Genomic DNA, 24,640 nt, shown 5'->3' with positions numbered 1-24,640 from the left:
AAATTGGCCTGTTTTACAAAAATATTTTGAATAGAACAATACACATAAAAAGACCTTCAGGTGTACCTAACCCGGACCCCTAATCCCTAACCCCCCTCCCCATTTGATTCAGTGTCACTGACACAAACTGAGTAGCAATTATTGCTTCACCTATGCTTTTCCTGGCACGACACGTAATGAATTGCAAAACTTATATAATGTATAATTAATACATATTATTTAGTATGCAATGAATGTAAAGTCCATGATGCCCCAAAACAAGTGGAAATCCTGCTACAACCACTAACATTTTGCAGTATCCAAGCAAGAAACCATCTGCACAGCTATGCTCCTGGGGGAGGGTCAAATATCAAATTCATGAAGAAAAAATATGTCCCGTACTGGACATAAATTTGAATATTGTCTAAAAGCAGCTGCATGATGCAGTGAAATAAAAAGAATATGATTTGGAAAACAGGGAAGATGAAAAGTTACAAAATAAAGGGATATCACTGCAGTACTCCTAGAAAATACTCTACGTAAATGCTGTAATTTTGCATTTAGCTGATATTGGGTCAATAAAAACTAACAAGTCACATATTACATCATAAATATAAGTTCATTATGAATAACTAAAACACTTCATGTCTTTGTTTGTTTTTACATAAACCATATGAAGTGAAATAAAGTATTTCAAACTCTACTGTTTGAAGAAGGACAGTGTTTCTCCACCTTTCACGGGGGGTGCAGGTAATCGCCTTCTCATCTGTCTCGAGGAGTCGAGGGTGACGGGCTGCAGGGAGATGCATGTGAGAAATAGTTTTGTGTGCACGTGCAAAGTTTGACTTCCTGTTCTGATGGACTCACTGCAGTGTGTTAGTGTAAACAGATACTGTACCATAACTGGAATAGTCCTGCTCTTGATCAAGCGCGACTGTGTGTCCACATTGAGACCGGCATTCTTCAGAGCAGCGATCCTTGCTGAGATGTCACAGATCTACAGCAGACGCAGAGAAAGGATTAAAATGATTTTGTGTTTTTAACAAACAAAACAGCACTGTTCAATATTTGAATTGTTTTTCATTTTAATCTGATGGTGTAATTTTTATGTTTTTATGTCTTTTTTTAAAGGAAATACCGTCCAAATATCTGTCAATCAAAATCTCTCCTTCTATTTACATATTTTACTAGAAATCCAACCACGACCTACCTGCAGTTCAGATTGTTGTACCTTGGCAGCTGCTGCTGCCACCTGCTCCTCCAGGAAGGACAACTCCATGTCAGACGTGGAGCTGCAGATTCCCCGGGCACACTCCTCCAGGTCACTCAGCTCAGCCTCCAGACTGTACACTGATCCTGCTGCCACGTACACCTGCAGCACATTTAAAAAAAATCAAGTTTAAGTGTTTTTGAAACCTGCGTTCGTTTGAACTTTATTTCTCTAAAACTACTAAAATTGCACAAAACAGGAAATAGCAGCTTGCAGTGATGGAACAAGGATAAGTGAAATAAGCACTTATTTTGGAGATTTTGCTGCATTTTAACACATTTTTGCAGACGATTTTGTTTAATACTCATCTTCACAATAATGTCATTAGGCCATATTTGCTCATTTATGTGCTCATTTATAACTATAATTATAACTGTAATAATGAAAAACAAGTTTCACTAGTTCCACATTATTATATTATTGAACAGTTAGATAATCATAAAGGTTTTTGGTTATAAACTTTAACAGGATGTTAAAAAAAAATTAAACAACATGTTAAAAATAAAAAGTTGGCTAAAAGTATTTATATCCTGGGTAATGTTAGGTATATATTAGATTACAAGGCAATGCGAATATTATATTTTTCATTGTTTCTACCCTATCTGAGTTATTGTGTTGAAGTATGGGGGAATACATATGTGACTAATATGAAACCATTATACTTATTACAGAAGAGAGCACTTTGAATTATGCATAATGTTAAATATAGAGAACACACTAATAATTTGTTTATAAAATCTAAATTATTAAAACTAGACGATATAGTGAAATTACAGACATTAATTATTATGTTTAGGGCAAAAAATAAAACACTACCTCTTAAGTTACAAAGTTTATTTGTATTGTGTTCAGAAAATGGGGACAGCAGAAGGAAGTTTTATTTTAAGCACCGGTTTGCTTGAACCACACAAAGCCAAATGTGTCCAACAGTCATAGGCATAAGAAACTGGAATTCTCTCCATGATCATTTTAAGGGTTGTACAAATGTTTCTCAATTTAAAATCTGCTATAAGAATAAAATGATAAACCGATATGAAGAAGCTGAAAATAACAGAAATTGTAGAAAGAATGATCCTTTTAGTTTGATATTTAGTGGTATTGCTCATTGTTGAGTATATTGTTCTGTTTGTTTTGTTGTGTTGTGTTGTGTGCAGAATAGTGTCAGAGTGTATTTTTGGCTGTAAGTGCCTACTTGTATTATCACAGATAGGGGGCAAGTGTCAATCAGAATTTATTCTTCTTCCTGCTCCTTTTCATGTTACTTTAATTGAAAGAAAGGTTGTGTATAGGAAATGAATTACTGCTGTACCATGTGTGAAACAAAATAAAACAAAAAACAAAAACAATGCATGATGGAATAACAGCTACATTAACCACAATTTTTATGTGTTAATTACTTGATGGACTCAACTGAAAATTATTAAAAATAATGATTTTAATAAATTATCTCAACAGCAATTGAAAATCTAGTGAATAAAGTGAAACTATTAAAACAAGCTGTCACGTCACTGAGTTATTGAGAGAGAAATTGAAGCAGGGTAAATGTAAGGGAAAAAGGAAGCAGCCAAAGTAACTTATTATTCAGTTGGCTTTGTTTCTTTTTAATGTTTGTTGAAAGATTTATGGTAATATTTAATTATACTTAGCGGATCCTTTTAAAGCCTAAATTAAAATGCTGCATCTTCAAAACAAGAGCTAACCGTGCTACATGTGATGTAGAATATCTTTAAACTGAACTCACGTTTTCCTCCAGTCTGGAGAACTGCTGGTCCAGTTTTTTGGGGTCAGTGTTGGGGGGCAGGGAGGTGGATGGGGGTGGGGTGTTTTCTCCTCCCTCCACACCCTGCAGCAGGTCTTCAGTGGCGTTCAGCACCTTCAGCATCTCAGTAGTGATGCTGCGCAGGGACACGGCTGAGTATCTCTACAGCACACAAACAGAGACGGGTGTTACTCTAAATACTGACATCTCCTGGCAGTGTGATTAAGGATACCTTTATTTTCATTTAAATTAGAAAAACAAGTAAGAGTGCAATAGAACAACTGTTCATACCCAGGTGACCAAAATATAGGAATTCAGTGTGAAGGATTTTAAAGCTTGCAGTTTGAATTTCCTCCACATCCTGATGTTTTTTTTAGGTCATACTGGGATATTAACGCTCTTACGTTAGCCTGGACTCAGATTAATGAAATGCAGTGCCACTCCACTTACTGCTCTAAATAAAGTTCAAAATAAAAACATCCAGATGCATGAATGAATTCAAATGCATTTAAGGAGGAGGGACTTCAGTCACAGTGGATGGTAATCAGCTATAAAAGCTAGTAAATCATTAATATTATGGATTTTCTTTTTTGGGGGGGGTAACATTGATGACATGTTGAAAAATAAGTTATGCATGACAAACATGGAAAAATATTAAAAAACAAAAACTAATCTGAGTACCCGTCTTCAACCAAAACAAAGTTCATTCTCACCTGCTCCAACAGAGTCGACATAAACTCTATTGTTTTGTAAAGCTCCATGTCTCTACCCTACAGCTCACACAGCGCAGGAGGAAACGAAGCACACAGAGGAGAAAGAAGCATCAGACAGAAGTTAGTTGCGTTCAAAACAAATGATTTTTAGGGAGTTTGCACTGGACTTTAAAGTGATATATTGCAAGTAAAGGAGACACAGGAGAACCTAAACTCGTAGAGAGCTCTACTGGGGTGTCGGCTCTTACAGCTCTATCATAAACTCTGCATTTCGCATCGTCAGTATTGTTTTATTATGTTATTATAATCTAGTCCAATACAGCAGGAAGCACTATAAGCTGTAATAACACAAATCAAGACTTCTTCTGTAATCAAACTCTTAAAGGGGGCAAAGTTTGTAAATGAAATTTTAGCACAGGCCTGTTGGACTGAATATAAACACTTGAGCTCAAATGAACGGAAAACTTTTAGGAAGTGAGAGGAAAACAGCGATGAAGCAGGAAGTTATGTAAAGCAGGTTTACACAAACGTTTGTTTTCTTTACGGGAGACAGAAAATAGAATAAAGGTTTGGCCAGCCAGGAATTAATCAGGGACCCTCTGGCAAATAAAACACACCATGCAGACTCATTAGCACGATTATACATTCTTTGGAGGGTCTTTAATAAATCTGGTTATTGGGACAGACTATGTCTGATGCAGGATTATGTGTAATCTTGTAGCACTGATAGAAATAATGAATCCTGTGTTTTATTTCTTATGAACTGACCTTTTCATTTGTAACTGGTGAAATGTGCACGTGTGTGTTTGTTTTGTTCTAAGGTGCATAGGCTCACTTTACCCAGCAGAGTGTTAGTAGGAAATAAGTGTCAGAAAAAAGCTTCTGAAATGGTCTCACAGCTTGAGTGCTTACATTCTGAATCTCCTCTGCTGACAGTAAACCCTCGGGCAGAGACAAAGTGCTGCTTTCTTCCATGATGTCTGCACTTTTGTCTTTGACTTCCTTCATGTCTGTCTTCTCCATGTCTGCAGTATCTCCCCATGTCTCCAGTGCTTGCCGCTCTGCTGCCAGACTTTCTCTTCCATCCTCTTTTTCCTCCGTGTCCTCTTCTGTTCTTTCACACATCATGGTAGCTTCACTTGTCTCAAATGTCTTGGTAAATGTCAAAGCTGCAGGTTTTTCTTTAACCAAACTTTTTTCACTTTCTTTCTGCTCATTTACATCTCTGCCTGCCTTGTCTGTGTTCTCCCGTTTTGCAGAAATATCTCCTTCAGTTTCCTCACTTCTATTTTCCTCGGGATGTTTTCTCACCTCTGACTCAGACCTCTGGTGGCCTCTTTGACTTTGAGACTCCTTTGAAAGATGTCCCGTCTCCTCTGAAGCGTCTGTGCTTTGTCCAACCTTTTCTCCTTTCTCTCCTCCTTGATCACTGCTTTCATCTTCATCCTTTAGCTCTTTGTTTCTTCCTCCGACATTATCCATTATTGGTTCTACGTCCATGTCGCCCAAAGTCATTAACAACATGCTGCTGATTATTCTGTCGAATTCTTCATCGCTGTCCTCTAAAGATTGCCTCTTTTTCTCGCTTTCTTTGCTTTCTTTCTGAAACTTGTCTTCTCTGTCTTGGTCGGGCCACTTTGCCTCAAGCCAATTCTTTTGCTGTAAGTCGCTTCCCTGTGCTTCCACCCCTGTTTTTAAGTTAATCTCTTGTCTTTTCTCTGAGTCGTTTTCACTCTCATTTCCTTTGAAAACTTCTACTTTTTCAGCGCCTAAGTGCCCCTTGGCTATTGTTTCATCCACTGTTACCCTCTCCACCGTGCAATCTTTATTTTCCGCTCTCTCATTTTCCTCATGCTGGACAGCCTCGACTTGTATCTGATTGTAAAAAGCATCCTCATGTATTACTTTTCCATCCCTGCCCTCTCTCATTGTTTTCTCAGTATCAGCCATTAACTCAAACATGTTCACGTCCAGGTCTCCAATGGACTCTGTCCTCTCCCTATCTGCTCTCTCCCAAAGCTCTTCCATCTCAATGCTGTTCTCAGTTTCTCCTTGTTTCATCTCCTCCTCCATTTCTCCCTCATTCTCTCCAATTCTATCCAGCTCATCCTCAGTGGAAGAAAACTGAGAAGCCCTCACTAAACTGACCAAATCGCGTAGCTGTGCTGCTTCCTCTGCTGGCAGTTTCCACAGAGACTCTTCGTCCATCGTCTCGTCTCCTTCTCTGCTCACTCTGTCCAACTCGTCCTCTGTAGATGAAAACTCGGAGGCACTGACTTGATTAACTAATCTACACACTTTCACCACCAGCTCCTCCTCGTCCTCGTCCTCTTCCTCTCCCTTTTCCTTTTCTTCTATGCCAACTTTGTCCAGCTCGTCCTCTGTGGATGAGAACTGTGAAGCTCTGACTTGTTTTTCCAACTGACATATTTTGTAAGTCAGTCCTTTTGGCTTTTTCTCATCTTGCTCTTTATCTTCCTCCTCCATATCTTCATCGTTCTCTCTTTCCCACTCTCCTTCACTTCTGTCGAGGTTATCTTCAGTAGACGAAAAGTATGAGAGTCTGGACTGTGCAACAAGCCTGTAAAATCTGTATTTCATCTCTTCATCCATTTCTTTCTCTTCCTCATCCTCCATTCTCCTTTCATCCAAATCGATCTCCATTTTCCACAGCCTCTCATCTTCCTCCTCTACATCCGTACTTTCTTGAGTCCTTTTCTTCGTCTGTCCATCATCTCCGTCTTCATCAAGCTTTTCATTTCTTGTGGTCGAGTCAGAAACTCGTGCCGCTTGCTGCTCCAGACTTAACTGAAGCTCCTCGTCCACTGGATTGGATTTATTTACAGTGATGTTACCCTCAGAGTCAAACGGTTCAGGGGTGGTGGCTTCAGACGTCAGAGTGTCAGAGGTCACATCATCAGAAGGATGTGGTGGGACGTTGTCATTTTGATTTAAATCCTGCAAACAGAAAGAGTGTTTGACTTAGAAAATATAAATTTATTATATTTACCATTGCTATTATTTGTGAAGTGGGTTTGTTGTCTTGAAAAACAGAGACTTGACTGATTGATTTATCAGTTAACTGAGTAATCATCTCATTTCTTTATCGTCATAGCTCCATGCAAACAACTGCAGAAATTAGACAAGTTTCAGAGCAAAAGCTGGCAGCTTTGCATGTTTAAAGGTCCTTGAATGACTCAGCTGGATAGTCCAGTGTCCTTTCATCTGTATTTCTTTCTTACCGACACAGGAGAAGAAGCCACCGTTTCTTTTTTACTCTTTCTCCTCTTCCGTGACTTCCTCATTTTTGTCACCTTCGTCTCTCCCTGATTCCCTCCTGCTCCCTCCAGGTTAAAGTTCACATCGATGATGTTTGTCCTGTGGGATGACGAAGGTCTGATGATCTCTGCCGGCACCTTCCGCTTTAAGAGAGCCATGAGAGGTTTTTTAGGCTTCCAGTTCCCCTCAGAGTCTGAAAACAGACCATCTTGGCTGCCTCGCTCGCCCGTTAGTGGCGATGGGATGCTGTCGCCGGCGTCAGGCAGGTGAAAGTTAGAGTCCGTCATCTTCCTGTGGATCTCCTTGAGGACGGCACCCCAGGAGCTGTCAGGCTCTGGTCTGCTTTCGTTGTCTGAGCCCAGACCTTCGTAGGCTGACACCACTCCGGACTCCCTCTCCAAAGCGCTGTAGACCAGGCTCTTCCTTTTAGTGAGTAGGCTGGGACGAGACAGCTGGGCGCTCTGCAGGGCAATCCAGTTCCCATCAGGGCTCTTCAGCACTGCGGACACACCGACGCATAGACGCATTTACACAGACATGCACATACACACACAAGGACGCAGATATCACGCAGAGAAGCAGGGAGCAGTGTGCCAAACGAGGCATATAACGATGCAACAAAAACACCCACACAAGTATTACCTACCACACCTTTAACTAGAACTGAGAGCGTGACATTACAGCTAGCAGTTCCCCAACAAGGCAGAGAAAATTTGGATATGAAGCCAGTTTGTATGAAAACTTTGAAAAGAGATAAAGTATGAAAAAAAGCATTAAATGCTGATGCAAATGTGGACCGTTTTCCTTAAAATTGGGAGACTGTAGCATTGTTTACCTGTCACTTAAATCATGTTGTTCCAGTTACAGGAGCACGCATGTTGTGTATATCATATGTAATGAACCTGTTCCAACTTTTTATGGTAATACATTCAATCATAAACAGTGTGAGGAGAAAAATATACATAAAATAATCCAATTTACAACTGTGAGTTTAACATACTTGTTGAGTTTTTGAGGATCTTACCAGCGTTATCCAGCCGGTCTACACTCTTCCAAGCCGACCCAGCTCCTTCCTTCTGTAATGTCTGCGGGGAGTCTTCTATAAGGCCCGGAAGGTCATTGTCCAACAGTGAGAAAGCAGATTGTGACCTCTGGGGAAAAAGATAAAAGTCATTGCAAAATTAGAAAAAAATAATTTGGTGATATTTGAATTGATCTTTTATTTCTATAAACTGATGATAATATAAAGGTTCCTTGTTGAATAGTTCAACCAGCAGAGGTCAGCATGTGGAAACAGAAATGATCATGTCATCCTTTGTTTCAGTGAAAGAAGAACTGATGACTTACTGTTCAGCTGCTTCTGATGTGCGTGTGAAGAAGAACCTAAAGGTCCAGCAACATTTATCATATGAAGAACAACCTTTTTACTTGACTAACTCATTTTGGCCCATGGCCTTCATCAGGATCATCACAGAACAGACTCTAAGTACCAAATATTCTTTTTTTTAAAAACACAGCCTGGGTGGTACCAACAAAAGAGATTTTTAAATGTAACTTGTTCTTCATACTACATGTGCTCCTGGAGCTTTAACGTCTTCTAAGCAAACTGGTTTACTCATTAAGAATAAATACAAATACATTACTTGAGTTATTTCCCACCAATTATTCACAAAGGTAAAGTTATTGGATCACAAAACGTGTTTCTGATTTATTTATTTTTACCCAGAGGCTTGGTTGATGTTTCTGTGAGCTGGACGCTTGATCAGAGGGGGACTGATGTTGATGATGAAGGTCAGTGTTGCGTTCAAGGGCCAAGTCTTGATCATATTCTGCTCTCATCTCAGCCAAAGTCTTTCTCCTACTAATGATCTTACATAAACAGAGACTAGGATTAGTGCTGCAAACAGCTCAGTACTCTGCAGATGAAAAAATAAATAAAATTAAATAATTAACTCCTTTCTAATACTGGAAGGTTTGAAGAGGCCTTCACATGCTAAATTATTGTTCTTATGTTTTTTACTTTTTGCACAATGGTTTTGGCCAGTTCCTCAATGAGCTCTCCTCTGTGCTCCCGCAGATAGCGTGCTTCATTCTGCTTCTCCTGTTGTAAACACAAATAAAAAAGCTATTCATCGCCGCAAACAAACACTCTAAGCTGATTACTCCTCTGAATATACACTACATATACATGTTTGCTGTGCTGCATCCAAAAGCTTTAGCATACTTTGAGAGATTAGTAAGAAGTAAATCTTTTCTAACATAACTGTGTTTTTAAAGATGCAGCATCAGAAATCTAAGTTAGAAAGGTCAAGTGATGAATTAAACCAAAATAATTCCCCCTATATGAAAAAGTATAACATTTTAAAGGCTAGCATGTTACTGGGGTTTCATGTGAATGAGCAAATCGTTTTCAGTTGAGTTAAAAAGGTATGCAGATATTAGATGAACTTTGTTTAAGAAAATACTTTCAACCTGCATTCTTTCAAAAGACCAACAGGGGGTGCTGACTATGGTTGAAACAAAGAAATTTAGGAAAAATGTCCTTTCAGCTATGACCTCTTTAACGACCCAACCTCATGGCTTTATGGTCGTACATACTGGGTTCAAGGCTTACTGAATACAATTTTTTAAATTATGATTCAAGTTAGAAAAGAAAAGAATGCGGTTTCATGGCAGTCCCTCCTTGTGATTGACAAGTTATAACCATACAAGGGTCACTCAGCCAAAACACATCAGCAAAAGCATTCAAATCGAGGATTCACATCATGACCTCCTCGGGTTATTTCATGGAGTGGCCACATTTTACATACAGCTATGAGCAAAGATAGCAATCGCCCTGCCATTGTCTTATACTGTAGTATTAAACCATCTGAGTTTTGGACTGAAGCATAATCCTGATGGTTTAACTTAATCTGACTGAAAGAAAATAAAAAAACAGAATAGTCAGATTAAAAAGAAACTTCATGTAAGGTCTCTAGAGGCTATTTATCAAAGTGCAGATTGAGGATAATCTCCAACATAATGTAGCATTTCCAGTAGAAGACTGTATGGGTCGATAGAGGTTCGAACAATAAGCAACTATTTGTATGAGAGGAAAAACATGAATAACCTGATTGGAAGTGTCAAATTCAGCCTTGGAAATGGCCTCGTCTATGGCCTCCTCTAAATACATATGAAAAACATGCACTTACCTGTTCTTAATTATCATTTTAAGTGTGAATTTTATCATTTTTTTTATTGTATTTTATTTTGAAAACCCAGAAACCGGATCTCACTCTAACGTTTAGAAGCTGCTAAGGCTTCCGCTCCTCACAGCGCGCGTTTGCACTGTGAGGGTAAGTCCTGTAATGAAAGGCTCTGGCATTTTTATGGTTTCTGGTGTGAATGTTGTTACATAAGTTGTACATGTCGATGTATATAGGTTCATATTGATGTTAGAAAGTTTCTGTGTAACTGAAACAAAGGCGGGTTGCTGTTAAATAGTGTTTCTGCCGTATTTATGCTCTTTGGCAGTTAGTCTTTGTCAGCCCCCTAGTGGTTGCTGCGCATAGCAGGAAATGTGTTTGGATTTACCGTTTTTCTGTGCTTTTTGTGATGTTGTTTTACATTGTAGGAGCTACAATTGCTGGTACCATCAGAAGACACCTGTTGAGTGTGTTTTATGTCTTCTGCAGGTACGTGAGCTTGTTAACAGCCATTTTGTCTGTAAAGCACAAGCAAGTGAAGATGTAATGCGCTATTGTTAATTTGACCACTAGAGGGAAATGTTTAGTTGGTGATACTTATGTTATCCTGTTATTCTGTTTTATACGATTGTGAAATGTATTTTATTAGTCATAAGATTTCTTTTGTATACAAGCTCAGTATGACAGAGTGTAAAATGAGAGAAGTTATTATTTTCCACCTTTTCTTTATTAAAAGGTTAATTGTAAGTCTGTTAAGACAGTGCGCGTTTGCACTGTGAGGGAGCTACAATTGCTGGTACCATCAGAAGACACCTGTTGAGTGTGTTTTATGTCTTCTGCAGGAATAAATCGTGAAAAGCCAATCTTTCTGAGCGTCTGTGATTTTTGAAGAGCTGGAAGTGTTACACAAAGATAGCAATCGCCCTGCCATTGTCTTATACTGTAGTATTAAACCATCTGAGTTTTGGACTGAAGCATAATCCTGATGGTTTAACTTAATCTGACTGAAAGAAAATAAAAAAACAGAATAGTCAGATTAAAAAGAAACTTCATGTAAGGTCTCTAGAGGCTATTTATCAAAGTGCAGATTGAGGATAATCTCCAACATAATGTAGCATTTCCAGTAGAAGACTGTATGGGTCGATAAAGGTTCGAACAATAAGCAACTATTTGTATGAGAGGAAAAACATGAATAACCTGATTGGAAGTGTCAAATTCAGCCTTGGAAATGGCCTCGTCTATGGCCTCCTCTGCCACCCGCCTGGCCACAGTGAGCGTCTCTGCCATGCTGTGCTCTAAATGCGAAAATAACAATCACGTGTTTTGTTGTTATTTGAAGGACTTTTGGATCAAACAATTGTTTACATTGTTTACTCTGCAAAATTTTATAAAGAAGGAGCAGTTTTCAGTTCAGTTCACTTTTAAAGACATGCATCTGTCTGCATTCAGTCCCAGTTTCTGCAGACTGAGACATGACCACCAGCCCAAAGCAGCTTTTCATTCATGTTTGCCGTCACTCATCCTGTTAGCGCAGTGAACTATGCGCGTGATGACAAATGAGAGCAAGGCAGGACACAGAAGAGAACAGACTGACATGGTTGTTTGAGATGCAATAGGAACCTGCGCCAAAAGATTACAGCTAAGATCATAAAACTACTCAATTCTTCTGCTATAAAGCATTACATGAAAGTCAGCATGGGAACAAATATGGATTCATGTGGAATCATGAGAGGATTATGTTTGACCTGGATATTGGGAAATATCTTTTTCTTGTTGAAATTCACTTTAACAGGAAATGGATGACCAATCAGGAGAAAAAGGCCAAATGTTCGAGTAGCCAAATCTGATGTATGGCAAATAAATGGTGAGCATTTCACTGACTGATTTGGGTAAAAGATGGAAAAGCTCTCACATTCGACTGCAAATACTCTCATATTGGTGAAGGTTTGCAAATATTTGCTGTCTGGGTCTGTCTGCACCAATGAGACCAACCCAGTTGCAATGGGTGTCTTTGCAATACAGGACTCAATCTGTTTGCCAACGAGTTGTATTCTTATAGTATATAAACACAAAGTTGCCAAGCGCCGTTTTTCCATTAAATTTCTGGATTTCTGGCCTGGCTGGAACTTCATTATTATCATGGAGCTAAATGAATAAAACATGTAGCACCATAACACCTCTGTTTAAGCTATTAAATTCACTCCATAAGAGATTAAATCAAGAAACATAAAATTAATAGGCCTAAAACTGATGCTCCAGGAAGGGCTAAAAAAATAAGCCAACATTGCAATACAATACATATTGGTTTCTTGCAGAGTGTAACACAAGATAATCATCTGAACTGTGTTAAGTTAACAAAATCCACCTTTGTGCATCTTAATACTCTTCGCAAGAAAGCAAATATTTCCCTGCAAACCCAAATTCAGCTTTATTATCTTCAATATAAAAGTTGATGTTATAATATTGTGGTGCAGATTGTTAAATTTGCACTTGCCCAACCTCAAAAATTGAGGAAAACAGAGCTACGCTGGGACTTAAAGGCGCACAGCTCCAAAGGGCTCACTGATGAGTTAACTGACCCCTGTACTTAAAGTTACTTTGGCACTTCAGTATTTTACAAATACCAGAAATACAACTAAAACCAATTATATTTAGAACTGTAAGCAAAACTTGAATGGCAGGTCTTTTTTTTTTTACTTCATTGCTAACAAACAAAAACTGAAACTAATTAGTTTAACGTTTATCTTAGCTAGTTACTGGGAGAAAGCTGAACTGGGGAAAATCTGTAACTTTTGTACATTAAATAAAGCATTTATGCCACCACAAAGTGTCATACTTTTGATATGTGAAAGTCCAAGTGTATGCATGTGTAATTACAACAGCAGGTGTACAGTACAATCAAGCATCAGTGAAGTCATAATTAAATGTGTCTGCACCTTCAGTTTGTCTGTAAAACGTTGAGTCGCTCCCGCAGACGCTGTCCTCATTGCAGATGCTCTCCTCATAGGCGCTGCCCTCTGCAGACACACACATGTTTACATGAACGTGAAAAGACTTCCACGTGGGATTAACCTTTTTATCCTGGAACCTGATCACGGGAATAACCTTTAAATAAGATGAAGCATTAAAGAGATGAAGGAGCATCTTTTTGGTCACTGTCATTTTTTAAATTGCGTTATGGAAACTACATTTGTGCAATTATGAGAATTAATTTTGATATTTTATTATGACAAGAACAGTTTTCATTGCAAATACCTAAACCTCAGCTGTGCTGTCTCCAGTGAGATGTTCTTTCCTGTATGAGAGCTTAATTTTTGATTTATTAAGTGTAAGTTTTGATAAAAATGACACTCTACCATGTTTTTCGCTTGGTTTGATTACTTGTTTCCTCACTACATTTGCTGGTAATACATCTATGGTGTAAACAGATATAACTACACAAACTTATCAACAGTATCTCTGACCGATATTTGAAATACATAATCTGATTTTAATGTCGGTAACTGCTCAGTAGAGAGCACTCAGTCACTCTCTACATAGTTTCCCCTTGCAGCTCTTAAGCTCTGAACTCTTTTCACATCATTTAAATATTCATGCAACAATGCATCCATTTGTGGTTATATAAGTGCATTAGTTTCCTCATGCATGGCATTACCAGCCGATCTGTGCACAGCAGGGCCCGGTTCAAGGGTACAGCTGAGTACACGGGGTCACTTCAATTCATTTAAAAGGCCAAAGAGCACTTAAGTAATATGAACTGTTCAGATTTTTTAAATGAAGCAAGCACTTTACTCCACTGGTTAAAACTCCAGAGACAAGCTTGATGTGAAATATCCTGAAATAGAGACAACCTGAGGATTTTTTTTGTGTTTTATTTGCAGGAAAAGGGATTTTGTTCTAGTGACGCCTCGTGTATGTCTGCAGACATCTGTGTCATAACAGATGCATGCGATTAGAAGTATGACCAGAACAGCAGCTGGAGGTCACTGTAACCCTGAAGGCGCCATGAATCTCTCGGGAAGGCGAGCTGACAGAGGCATGCATGAGAATATGAACTCTGCAGCAGAAAGTACTTCTCCCGTGTATCATGAATGGCAGAGTATATTCCATTGATTTGAATAACATTAACCTACATCTATTCTACCTTTAGATCTTACAGAAATCCAATAAATTCCTTTAACCACAACTTCCAATGAATTTATGAATTCCTTCAAAAGTAAAACTGAAACCATTAGAGAGAAAACATTTCTAACCACCTTACAGACTCATTATTATATACAGCTACTTTCAGTACTACTAATATTTACTTAACTTCAATATACACTTCCTCCAAACCATCAACGTGTCTTTTAGACCCTATTCCTGCAAAACTGCTCAGAGAAGTCCTACCATTATTAATTTTTCAATCGTATGATTAATCTACACATTATATATTAAACCATCATTTAAAAAGCCATCACTCGACCCGGCTGTCAACTGGCCTAATTATAGGCCAATCTCAAACCATCCTTTTATCATTTTCTTGAAAGAGTATTTGTTAAACAGCTAACTGATCAAAGAGTTATTGTTAATTTCTCTTCCATGGTGTGTTTTGTCCTGTGTTCGTCTAATCACTTTCAACCGCTAGCGGAAGATTTAGCCCAGTTCTGCCAGGTTTCTTCCTGTTTAAAGGGAGTTTTTCCTTCCCACTGTTGCTAAGTGCTTGGCCATAGGTAGTCATCTGTTTGCTGGGGCTGATTTGGAGCTATGTAAATAAAAGTTAATTGAAATTGAATTAAAATGAAAATTAAATCAGTACTAAAGCTAACCTATTATTTTACAGTCTTAGATATCTTTAACGTGCTAGCAGGACTTAGAGCTAAATGCTAAAGCTAGCAGAATCCTAATAATCATCATTATGCCCACAATGTTTTTTGACTTGTTAGTATGCTTATATAAGTAATCTTTAACACTGAGGATGCCATTTGTTCTCCATGTTTACAGCAGCAAACTAAAAAACTGAACAATTAAAAAAAAAAAGTGATGTCACACCAAAATTACAACAACAGTTGTAAAGATTTGTAGATGTATTTATTTTATAATCATAGTTATCATCAGGATTTGACTGTTCGTGGAAAAAACTAGTTTCAGAATTCTCAAATGATGAATCACAACAGTAATCACTAGTTTAGATGATAATAAAACGCCTGGGCCCTGTGCTTCGTACGTCGCTTACTACATCCAAGATCAAATGAAACATCCAAGACCAAACCATCGCGCTAACCGTGAGCGCGCTAATCCGGTTCCCCGAACACACCTGCTGTTGACGATTAGTACAGCTGGACGCAGTAATGTGACATCACTGGGTGTCGTAAAAGGGGCTACGCATCGATAGTAGAAACATTGATCGGCAACCCTCTGATTGGTCGGCGAAAATGTCGACGGAGCGCGCTCGGCTCGGTATTTTTCGGCAGCAGAGCAAGAACTCTTGAGTGAGGGATTTCAGGAGTTTCAGAGTTTAATCAGAACGCAAGGGAACACTGCAAAGGCTGCAAAAGCAAGGAGCGAGGGCTGGCAGAAAGTTGCTGACAAATCAAACTCGTAAGTAATTTAATAATAACAATAATAATGGAGTGGATTGATATAGCGCTTTTCAAGGCACCCAAAGCGCTTTACAATGCCACTATTCAGTCACTCTCACATTCACACACTGGTGGAGGCAGCTACAGTTGTAGCCACAGCTGCCCTGGGGCAGACTGACAGAAGCCAGGCTGCCATATCGCGCCATCGGCCCCTCTGGCCAACACCAGTAGGCGGTAGGGTAGATTTATTATATTACACTATATTATCCAATATTATATTACATTATATTATAATATGTTATATTTTATCCTCTTTCACATTAGAGCCACGACAGGACCCACTAGAACATGGGAACAGGTAAAAGTGAAATATAAGAATATTCTACAGAATGGTAATATTTATCACTTATATTGCTTTTAGTCTCTTGGAAAGAGACCCTGGAATAATCTGTTTGTTTATAACAGCAACCAAGAAAAGGGCAGAGCAAAAAAAGACAGGTGGTGGTCCTGCACCCCCTCGTCAACAAGTTGGTTAAGTAAATAATACCCTCACGGGAAAATCGATATCTCTCTATGAGCACACTGTCGCGCTGAGCTAAAGGATCCTGTCTGTCCCGCAATATACGCTGAATTCTGAGGACTCTCCTTATCAATCTTGCACCTTCCGCAATGGGTGGCTCGCGTATACGGACAGGACATGGCTGCGACAGACTTCCCAAATCCACCTTCGCTTTTATAGCCGTGGTCTCTCATCTTGATTACACGAAGTAATTTACAATTGCTACTCTGAAATATGAATTAAATCTGTAATAATCACATACATGTAATAGAATGTTAATAGTACATTTCCCTTTTTTAGGAAATGACCTGTATGTATCTGTGTGAAATCAATAAATGGATCAGGTGCTGCATTGTCTTTAGTTACATTGATGTTATTTATTTATGGTGAAACAGTGGTGGAATATCGCTGTTGCTTTCGTATGAATGACGCGGGCATACTTGCGTGGCCGCGATCTAATCCTGTTTACATAAAGTAAACCTGCTCCCCAGCAGGTTTACGCTTACGGCTCTGTTGCTATGACAGCAAGTCCCGGATGGGCTTCGGGGAACCGAACGATCCAGGATCACGCGAAATCGTCAACAATCTCATCCAGCTAACTCACTTAGCGCGGTACGAAGAACAGGCCCCTGTATGTCTGTACTATACAAAGCCTTGAGTAAATCATATATATGAGTTCGCCTCACTTCCTCTGCTCCTCAGGGCCACTTTGTTCCTTTGCGTCTCTGTTCAGAGGAGAATGTCTCCAGGCTTTGTTGAATCAGTGGACTGTGTTGAAAGGTCTTGAGGGGAAATGTTCCATTGCTGCACAAATCTCACACAAGGTTCAGGATCACACAGCATTTAGTTCTCAAATGTCAGCTCCGCTAGTTCTGATGCTATTCATGTCATACGCATTATTCATATGCAAAGTAACATCATGAGTCACGCTGAGTCGATCGCATTTTGCAACTGGATGGAGAGTTTAGTTTTCAGTGCCGGTCTGTCATTAAAGTACAAAAACGGAAGAAACAGAGTGCTAAAGAGTGCGTGTGCAGAGAATAAAAAAAAGCTATACATCAGAGGAGCGACGGCCTAACGCCAGCCCACATCAGTCCTCCTCCCACCAGGGTCAGAGCTCTGCATTATCTGCAGCAGGTGACCTCTCCTCCACACAACACACATAATTCTCTGAAATCCCTTGTCGGTTCAATCAGATCATACTCTGAACCAGTGGTTCACAGATGCTCTGGTGCTTTGTCACTGACTAGACCTAGATGCCTGAGCATATGTCACTAGGAACACATTTATTCAAAGCTCTCTGTGTCTGAACCAAAACATTTTCAGTGTGACAGCTTCTCATTTAGCTGTGAAGACACAAAAAGCTTCTTCTACACTGACTTTGCTTTCATTAAAGAAAAGCTCAAAGCCTTTTTTTCTTACTGTCACTGAAGTAGAAACAGGTTAAAACTGAAAGATCTCGTGTAAAAACAAAACTTTTAGGAAAAGATATTGCAATGTTTGAAGTTCATAATGAACTTTTCAAAGAAAATCTTTCGAATCAAATTCCTCTGAGAACAAACTCCTCTAATCTAGAACCAGGTCCATCCCTAAAAAAGTAAAGGGCTAAAGAGCTGCCGTCTCAAAACAGCTGGACCCAACACTGATATTAGTCATCAGGGAGCGCCAGGTGCACTGTTCACAGATGATTTGCTGATGCAGTGCAAAGATTCTGTCTAGCATGACTTTCATCCCTCAGAAATTCAAGCCCACCACAAAGCTGTCGAATCAGTGAGATGTGCTGAAAGGTTTTTAGAGGAAATGTTTCATTGCTGCACAAATCTCACACAAGCTTCAGGATCACACATTACAAAGAAAAAACTGACAAGAACCATAACTGGCCCTGCGCTAACATCAATTAAAGAACATCTACTGTCGGCAATACACATTACACCTATTAATAACAATAATTAAAGACCAGAGATTATAAATATAAAAACGTTGATCACTGCAGCTTTAAATTACACAAATTCTGAGGCCAAAAACAGAGGAAAACAAATTAAAAAGTGATCCACTGATTCGAGTTAACTTAAACTGTGCTTGTAACTGCACCGTCATGTTCACATCTACGTCTGTAAACACTTTTGAACAGTGGATCATAAAACCTGCACACATACAGCAGCACTGAGTCCCTGCTGAGTGAAGATATGAAAGAAGCAAACAAACATTAATAGACTTGAAGTGTAGCAACAGCCTGAGTGATTTGCCAGAGTAATGTGGGATGAAAGCCAAGAGCTTAATCCTCTTTCACCCTCTTCCCAAGTTCATGTTCTCCACTGCTTTGAGATATGAAACAGCAAAAATCAAGACAACTTTGAGCGAGCACACTAATTTCTCATCAGAGTAGATTCTCCCTACAGCAAGCTGTTATGAAACGAGCCAATCATATGTGAGGTTTTAGTGAAGTAAGAGCTGGGAACGGTTTCCTAACTGAGAATCTTAAGCATCTAACGCAGCAGAAGTAGTTTACCTGTTAGCTCTGAAAGCGCACTGTGTTCTGCCAGGTGCTTCCTGTAAAGAGTCTTCAGCACTTTGGCGCTGCCAAACCTCTTGAAGCGTTTCTTCACATTAGTGTAAAACCACTCCAGTGACTGTGTCTTCAACAACCTGAGAAAGAAACACACAAACATACAACAGATTAATATAGATCATGCTAATCACCCTACCAAATGTGAAGGAAATGTAGTTTTCTTCACATTTGTTATTATCCACAGATTTGTTATTATCCACGTTTTGGTCAAGCAACATTCAACCAGAATTTCAGTAACCAGGTCAAACACAAAAAAGCAAAACCATCAGTCAGTCCTGGTGCCAATCTACATCTGACTCACAGATGAACACAACCAGCTGCTGGCAGCTGTGCGGATTCATTTCCACTATGTCTCTCACATCAATAGCCAAAACTTCTCTGGAGTTACTTCATAAATCAGGAGGCTGAGAGAGACTCAGCAGGAGATGTTTAATCATTAGTAAAAGGTAGACAGGAGACATATAAGCATCTCACTTTGATGTTTGCAAGACAGCATGAAATCACACGGGCCGGTTTACACTGAAGTTGGGTCGTCATGGGGGGTAATACAGTGACAACACTGATTAAATAGCAGGATTGTCGCACTGATTTCATCTTACACTCTACCTAAAAAATAAGTGTTTTTAAAGCTGGAAGTGAGTTGGAAAAACACAGCAGCTGTTATCATTTGTGACGGGTAAGAAGTCACAGCCAACAAATCACAGTGACACTATCTGATCTGCAGCAAGAAGGCAGCATTACAGAAACACTTCACACAAACTTAGCAGAGTCTTGCTGACGTAAAGTTAAGAAACAATCTGTAGATATGAAATCACTGTTTGGTTAACTGTGAAAAGTCTGAACCACCAATAAATCTAAATGTGAAGACGGTTGGGAGCAGTCCGGTGGTGCAGTAATTAGCACCATCACAGCAAAAAGGTCCTGGGTTCAAATCTAGCCGGGATCTTTCTGTGTGGAGTTTGAATGTTCTGCCCATGTCTGCGTGGGTTTACTCCGACTTCCTCCCACAGTCCAAAACAAAACCTGTTAATGTTACACATCTCGTAGATACACTGTGCTGTTTTCTTTGTTTTACCTACTGTATCATATTAACTGGAGAAAACCCACACAATCATGTAAGGTCATGCAAACCCCAGACAGAAGGGCGTTTATGTACCCAAACCCAGAACACTGCTGCTGTGAACAGTATTTCAGCAGTGTTTTACTTAAATAAGTCAATGTGAAGAATTTGAAGATTTCTGTAGACCTATCAGTTAGTGAGGTCACATGAATTAGACTAATGTGAAAGTAACATGTTACTCTGCAGAATCTGAGTAAGTGTGCAGAAAATGTATCTCAACTACAACATTTACAAATAGTGACTGACTCTATGAAAAGTGTCTGTTTATAGCCTTGCATACTATAACTAAAATTGTTGTATGTAACATATGAAACATGGCTGTAAACAGACCCAGTATATGATCCAATGTGTGCATGATATTGTTAGTCTAGCTCAGTTACGTGCTGCATTATCTTCAAGTACATTTAAGATTGAAATTCCTATCACTGCTGCTTTTAAATTAACTGTATAATGACACGTTTATGTTTAATGAGGTACCCTCCGATTTCTGAGTGGTTGTAAGTGTGTGTACACAGCGAGTGAGTGCTTTGACAGGAAGCAGATGCAAAACATAAAATGTCACACATCATTACTGCACTTCTACAGGCTTTGTAAGGTGCCTCCTGGTGCAGACTAAGCAGCCAGGTTTTAACTACCAGCTACTGGCCACGATGCCTCACTGGAAAGAAAGAAGTACATCTACAAAGCACTATTACATTTTTATTACACTGCAGTTTTTTCTTTATTTTAAGTCTATTTGGATGTTCTACCTTTAGGTTCTCTGACAAATACTAAAGTTAACGTAGCACCTAAATACATCGTTTAATGCATGACTGGATATCTGCAGTCCCCGTTGACCCCACGGCTGATGCTATATTGAATGATCTGGAGGCAGGTGGCAGGTAGGTAAGCTTATCACAGTGATTCCTGACACCAGCGCATGTCATGGCTCTCTATTCTCATATTATCTACTTAATTGATTTTGAATGTCTGGGTCAGACAGCAGCACAACCCTGATCCACTGCATACAGAGTGGCATTTAAACCAGCAACTGCTTTACACATTTAAAATTTACATCTACAGTGTCTTTGAAGTTTCTGGAATATATTAAGGCTTTTAAAAAGGTGCCATTGTGAAGTATATAATGTAATCATTTAGCAGAAATCACAGGCTTTTAATTTGGACTCTGTGCAGCAGACGTGACCGGACATGGTCACTTCAGAGTTTGACTAGAGGCTGCAGAAATACATTCCCACTAAAACCCCATAAATCTGACAGTCTGTAACTTTCAAACACCAACAGTCTGAGGGTCAGACCTGCATGTTTAGAGGTGAGAATAGTGGCTCCATTTTTTTTCTTCTACATGCAATCACTTCTGATTAGGAGCCTGTCTAGAAATGTGTTCTCCACACATTTGAACGATTATCACGTCTCGACCTTTTTCATGATTGCTGCATTTTCAGCAGGCCTTACAAGACAGCATTCAATTTGTCATAGAAACTAGTTTTTTGCTTTGTACCCCTCAGCAATGAGAAAAACATATAACAAGCTCAGCCTCGTCCTTTTAAAAGAAAATGTCAACTCCTGAAATGTCAGCGTTTCATGAACAAAGGGAATTTTAATTATGACACACTTTCGATTTTAGCCATTAGGCTTTACAATCTGAGCAAACTGTAAAAAATATAAAATTACACAAAAATAAAGTGAAGTAGAGCGTGTGGATTTAAAGTTCACATGCTTAATGGAGCGTTTCAGGATTTCTGTAACATTAAACAAACAAGTTGAGTTCGAGAAAAGACCTCTAAAGGGAAAATTTGGGAAAATGTCTTTGAAAATCCATTTTATGTTGCTGCACATCTCCCTACCTCTGTCATCTTGCATTAGTGCAAATGTTGGGGCCAAAGGAGACTTTATCCTGCACTGTATCTTAGTGTCTATGTTATGTGTAATAAGTGCTAAATCCATCTCTCCAACAGTGGAGTAAGACCTTAATAACCTTTGACGTCACTCTCGGCCTCTCATCCTCACTTAGTCTCCTTGTATATCGCACACACACACACACACACACACACACACACACACACACACACACACACACACACACACACACACACAGATAAACACCACAGCACTTCCAGGCACCACCGCTGACCTTACCTGCTCTTCTGGCAGGCGGAGCAGAGCCAGGTCTTGTCCCGTTTGTTGTACACCCGGCAGGCCTTGCAGACATTGTAGTGGCAGTCGTGACACTGGCGTTTGGGGTTGAGCAGGAAGGTGAAAGGCGAGCAGCAGCGGATGCAGCAGCGCTGGTTGAAGCAACTCTGCCGTGACAGCAGGAGGCAGCGACTGCCCTCCTCGTCCAGCTCCTGCTTCAGCTCGCTGTGGGGAGGAGGGGGGAGAGAGATAGTGAAACTAGGAATGTGTGTGTGTGTGTGTGTGTGTGTGTGTGTGTGTGTGTGTGTGTGTGTGTGTGTGTGTGAGAGAGAGAGAGAGCGAGAGAGAGAGAGGGAGAGAGAGAGAGAGAGAGAGAGAGAGAGATGTATAAAATCTGTTTGAAAAAGATGCTTATGTGTCAGTGAGTAAGATAAGAAGTATAGTATTCCACAGGGATCATATGAAGTTCCTGCACATGGATAAAGCACCAGACCAGGGTTTACTGTGTCAAATAGGATGATTATGTGAATGAGGACACAGAGTGCACAGATGAACGCACACTGATCCTCTGCATCCCTTTAATGAAAATGGAGCAGAAATTAAAGTGGTTTCAAAAATTCGGTCAGGTTGTTTCATCATTTTGTAAACAGAAAATAAATAGATACGGTGAGAATTATGGAGCTGCTTCATATGTTTATCGAGCTGCTTGTTAACCAGAAAGCCTGTATTAAATAAATAACAGCCGTGGTGACTAAACCACAAATACATGGTTAAAACACACACAAAGAGCCCAGTGTCTTCAGTGCATCTTCACTAAGACAAATGAATTCAGTCGCTTGTCCTGATAATTAACTAATGTTAATAACTGAACAAGTATCTTCACTAGTTATGGTGTTAATGATGGCATGAATATATGAGAACTTGTTGAGGCTTGAAGAGAGAGATGTAAAATCAGGTAACATTGGACTGAAAGGGGTTCATTTGAGACCCCTGATGTCTTTTTTTAGGTTAATCTGGATGAAAGTGCAAAAGAAGTGAGAAGAGCTCAAACCATGGAGATTAATGCAATAATAATTTATGCTAATTAATGTAATGTAATTTTGTAATTGTGTGCCTCAATATGACTTTTTTTAACATGCCGTCTCGACTTTACACGTTTGATTGCATTTATAATCCTTTCGCAAACACAAAGCACTAACAGGCTTACAGCAGCCTGCATTTACAACCTGCAAACAGCACTTACATTAAGTGCTTTGAGTGCATCAATATATAAGGACCAGTCCATTTACCATTTTACCATCTGTTTCAGTGCCATACAAAGACAGCAGTCTGCTTCTTTTGTTGTTGAGTTAAATTAATGTTGCTGTTTGACATCATTGGCACAGTGTTTCTGTTTCTGTGCGTTTGTGAGGAACAAATCTGTTCTGGTCAAACTGGTCAAAGTAATAGAATTAAAACTGTACGCAAATTCATTATTTGTTTTATTAAAATGAAACACATTAATCTAATTACTTATTTATTTATTTACTCATCTAAATTAATTGGACTTGGTATGCACATCTCTCTTCATTTGTGGTGTTACTAGATCACATTTATCTGAATTTACATTGTTATAAATTTGTTTTAGACTGGTTGCTTTCTGCCAGGGAGCTGAATAACTGCCAGCTATTTTTTTTTCTGTTACATTCAGTAAATGTGACAGCAAACAAACACGGGTAATTGTGTAACAATTTAGCATTCATTTCTTTTATCATTAGCTTTCCAGCAAAGAAATACAGACAGAAGCAGATGATTTGACAGGAGCTCCAACATGATGGAATATAAAATTAGTCAAACAAATGAAGGCAAAGCAGGAGAGGCAAATAGAAAGTGTAACTGTGTAGGTGGCACTAGAAAGAAATCCATTATTTTCACATCATGACAGCAGGAGCATCAGCCATAACTGAATCATTTATAAATTATAACAGCTCGAAACTGATGGAGTCTGACAAGATGAGGAGAGAGGCAGGAACTGCTTCTGCAGGTATGCAGGTTGGTTTCATTTCAGTTTCTGATGACATGAAATTCAAAATGCAAAGCATCAAAATAAATTCCTCATTCTGCACGTGACAATGTTTATTAAAGTACGTTTACAGAATGTGATTTATGGAAACTTAGGGGTTTCTTTAAAAGAAAAGATGATGATGTTATATGTGACAAAAGCTCAAAGCAAAAACTCAGACAACAAATGAATATTTTTAGTGTAGAAAAATGTGTCAATTTCTCTGTTAATCAATAGTAACAAGTAAAAGGTCACATCAGCGATGACGAAAAAGATGAATTTTATTTTTTTTAAAAGAACAATTATGATAGCAAGCTTTGGTTCTGTTGGCTAATCACTTCAGCTCTGTAGAGTTATATGACTTAGAAGTCCTTTAAAAATTTTAACCACAAATATTTAAATGAAACTTGTAACTTTAAAACCATAAACACTTTACAGTCTCCCTCGGATGCCCCTCACTACAGCACCACAT

General features: G+C 39.1%; 1 protein-coding gene and 1 long non-coding RNA gene across 2 annotated transcripts in view; one reads left to right on the top strand and one right to left on the bottom strand.

Annotated features, from left to right (window-relative positions):
• Positions 1-45: 45 nt before the first annotated feature.
• myripa (myosin VIIA and Rab interacting protein a) overlaps positions 46-24,640 on the bottom strand; it is a 32,075-nt gene continuing 7,480 nt past the window's right edge. The window contains exons 3-16 of the mRNA XM_085389056.1: positions 22,131-22,352; positions 18,815-18,951; positions 13,122-13,202; positions 11,383-11,480; positions 9,021-9,101; positions 8,723-8,869; positions 8,025-8,151; positions 6,964-7,499; positions 4,634-6,679; positions 3,722-3,778; positions 2,991-3,170; positions 1,190-1,351; positions 878-976; positions 46-772 (exon numbers count right to left, since the gene is read on the bottom strand). Coding sequence (XP_085245182.1) covers positions 680-772; positions 878-976; positions 1,190-1,351; positions 2,991-3,170; positions 3,722-3,778; positions 4,634-6,679; positions 6,964-7,499; positions 8,025-8,151; positions 8,723-8,869; positions 9,021-9,101; positions 11,383-11,480; positions 13,122-13,202; positions 18,815-18,951; positions 22,131-22,352 — 4,066 coding nt within the window. The 3' untranslated portion in view covers positions 46-679. The remainder of the gene's footprint in view (positions 773-877; positions 977-1,189; positions 1,352-2,990; positions 3,171-3,721; positions 3,779-4,633; positions 6,680-6,963; positions 7,500-8,024; positions 8,152-8,722; positions 8,870-9,020; positions 9,102-11,382; positions 11,481-13,121; positions 13,203-18,814; positions 18,952-22,130; positions 22,353-24,640) is intronic.
• On the top strand, positions 15,610-16,926 carry LOC146647873 (uncharacterized). Its single transcript, XR_014908459.1, has 3 exons — positions 15,610-15,980; positions 16,071-16,104; positions 16,212-16,926. It is a non-coding gene; the product is annotated as an uncharacterized LOC146647873 (long non-coding RNA).

This window comes from Rhamphochromis longiceps, linkage group LG18 (assembly GCF_057381845.1).
Source record: "Rhamphochromis longiceps isolate RC_006_pf linkage group LG18, R_longiceps_female_GT1.1, whole genome shotgun sequence".
NCBI classification, from domain to species: Eukaryota; Metazoa; Chordata; class Actinopteri; order Cichliformes; family Cichlidae; genus Rhamphochromis; species Rhamphochromis longiceps.
This window is presented reverse-complemented; position numbering and strand designations above follow the sequence as displayed.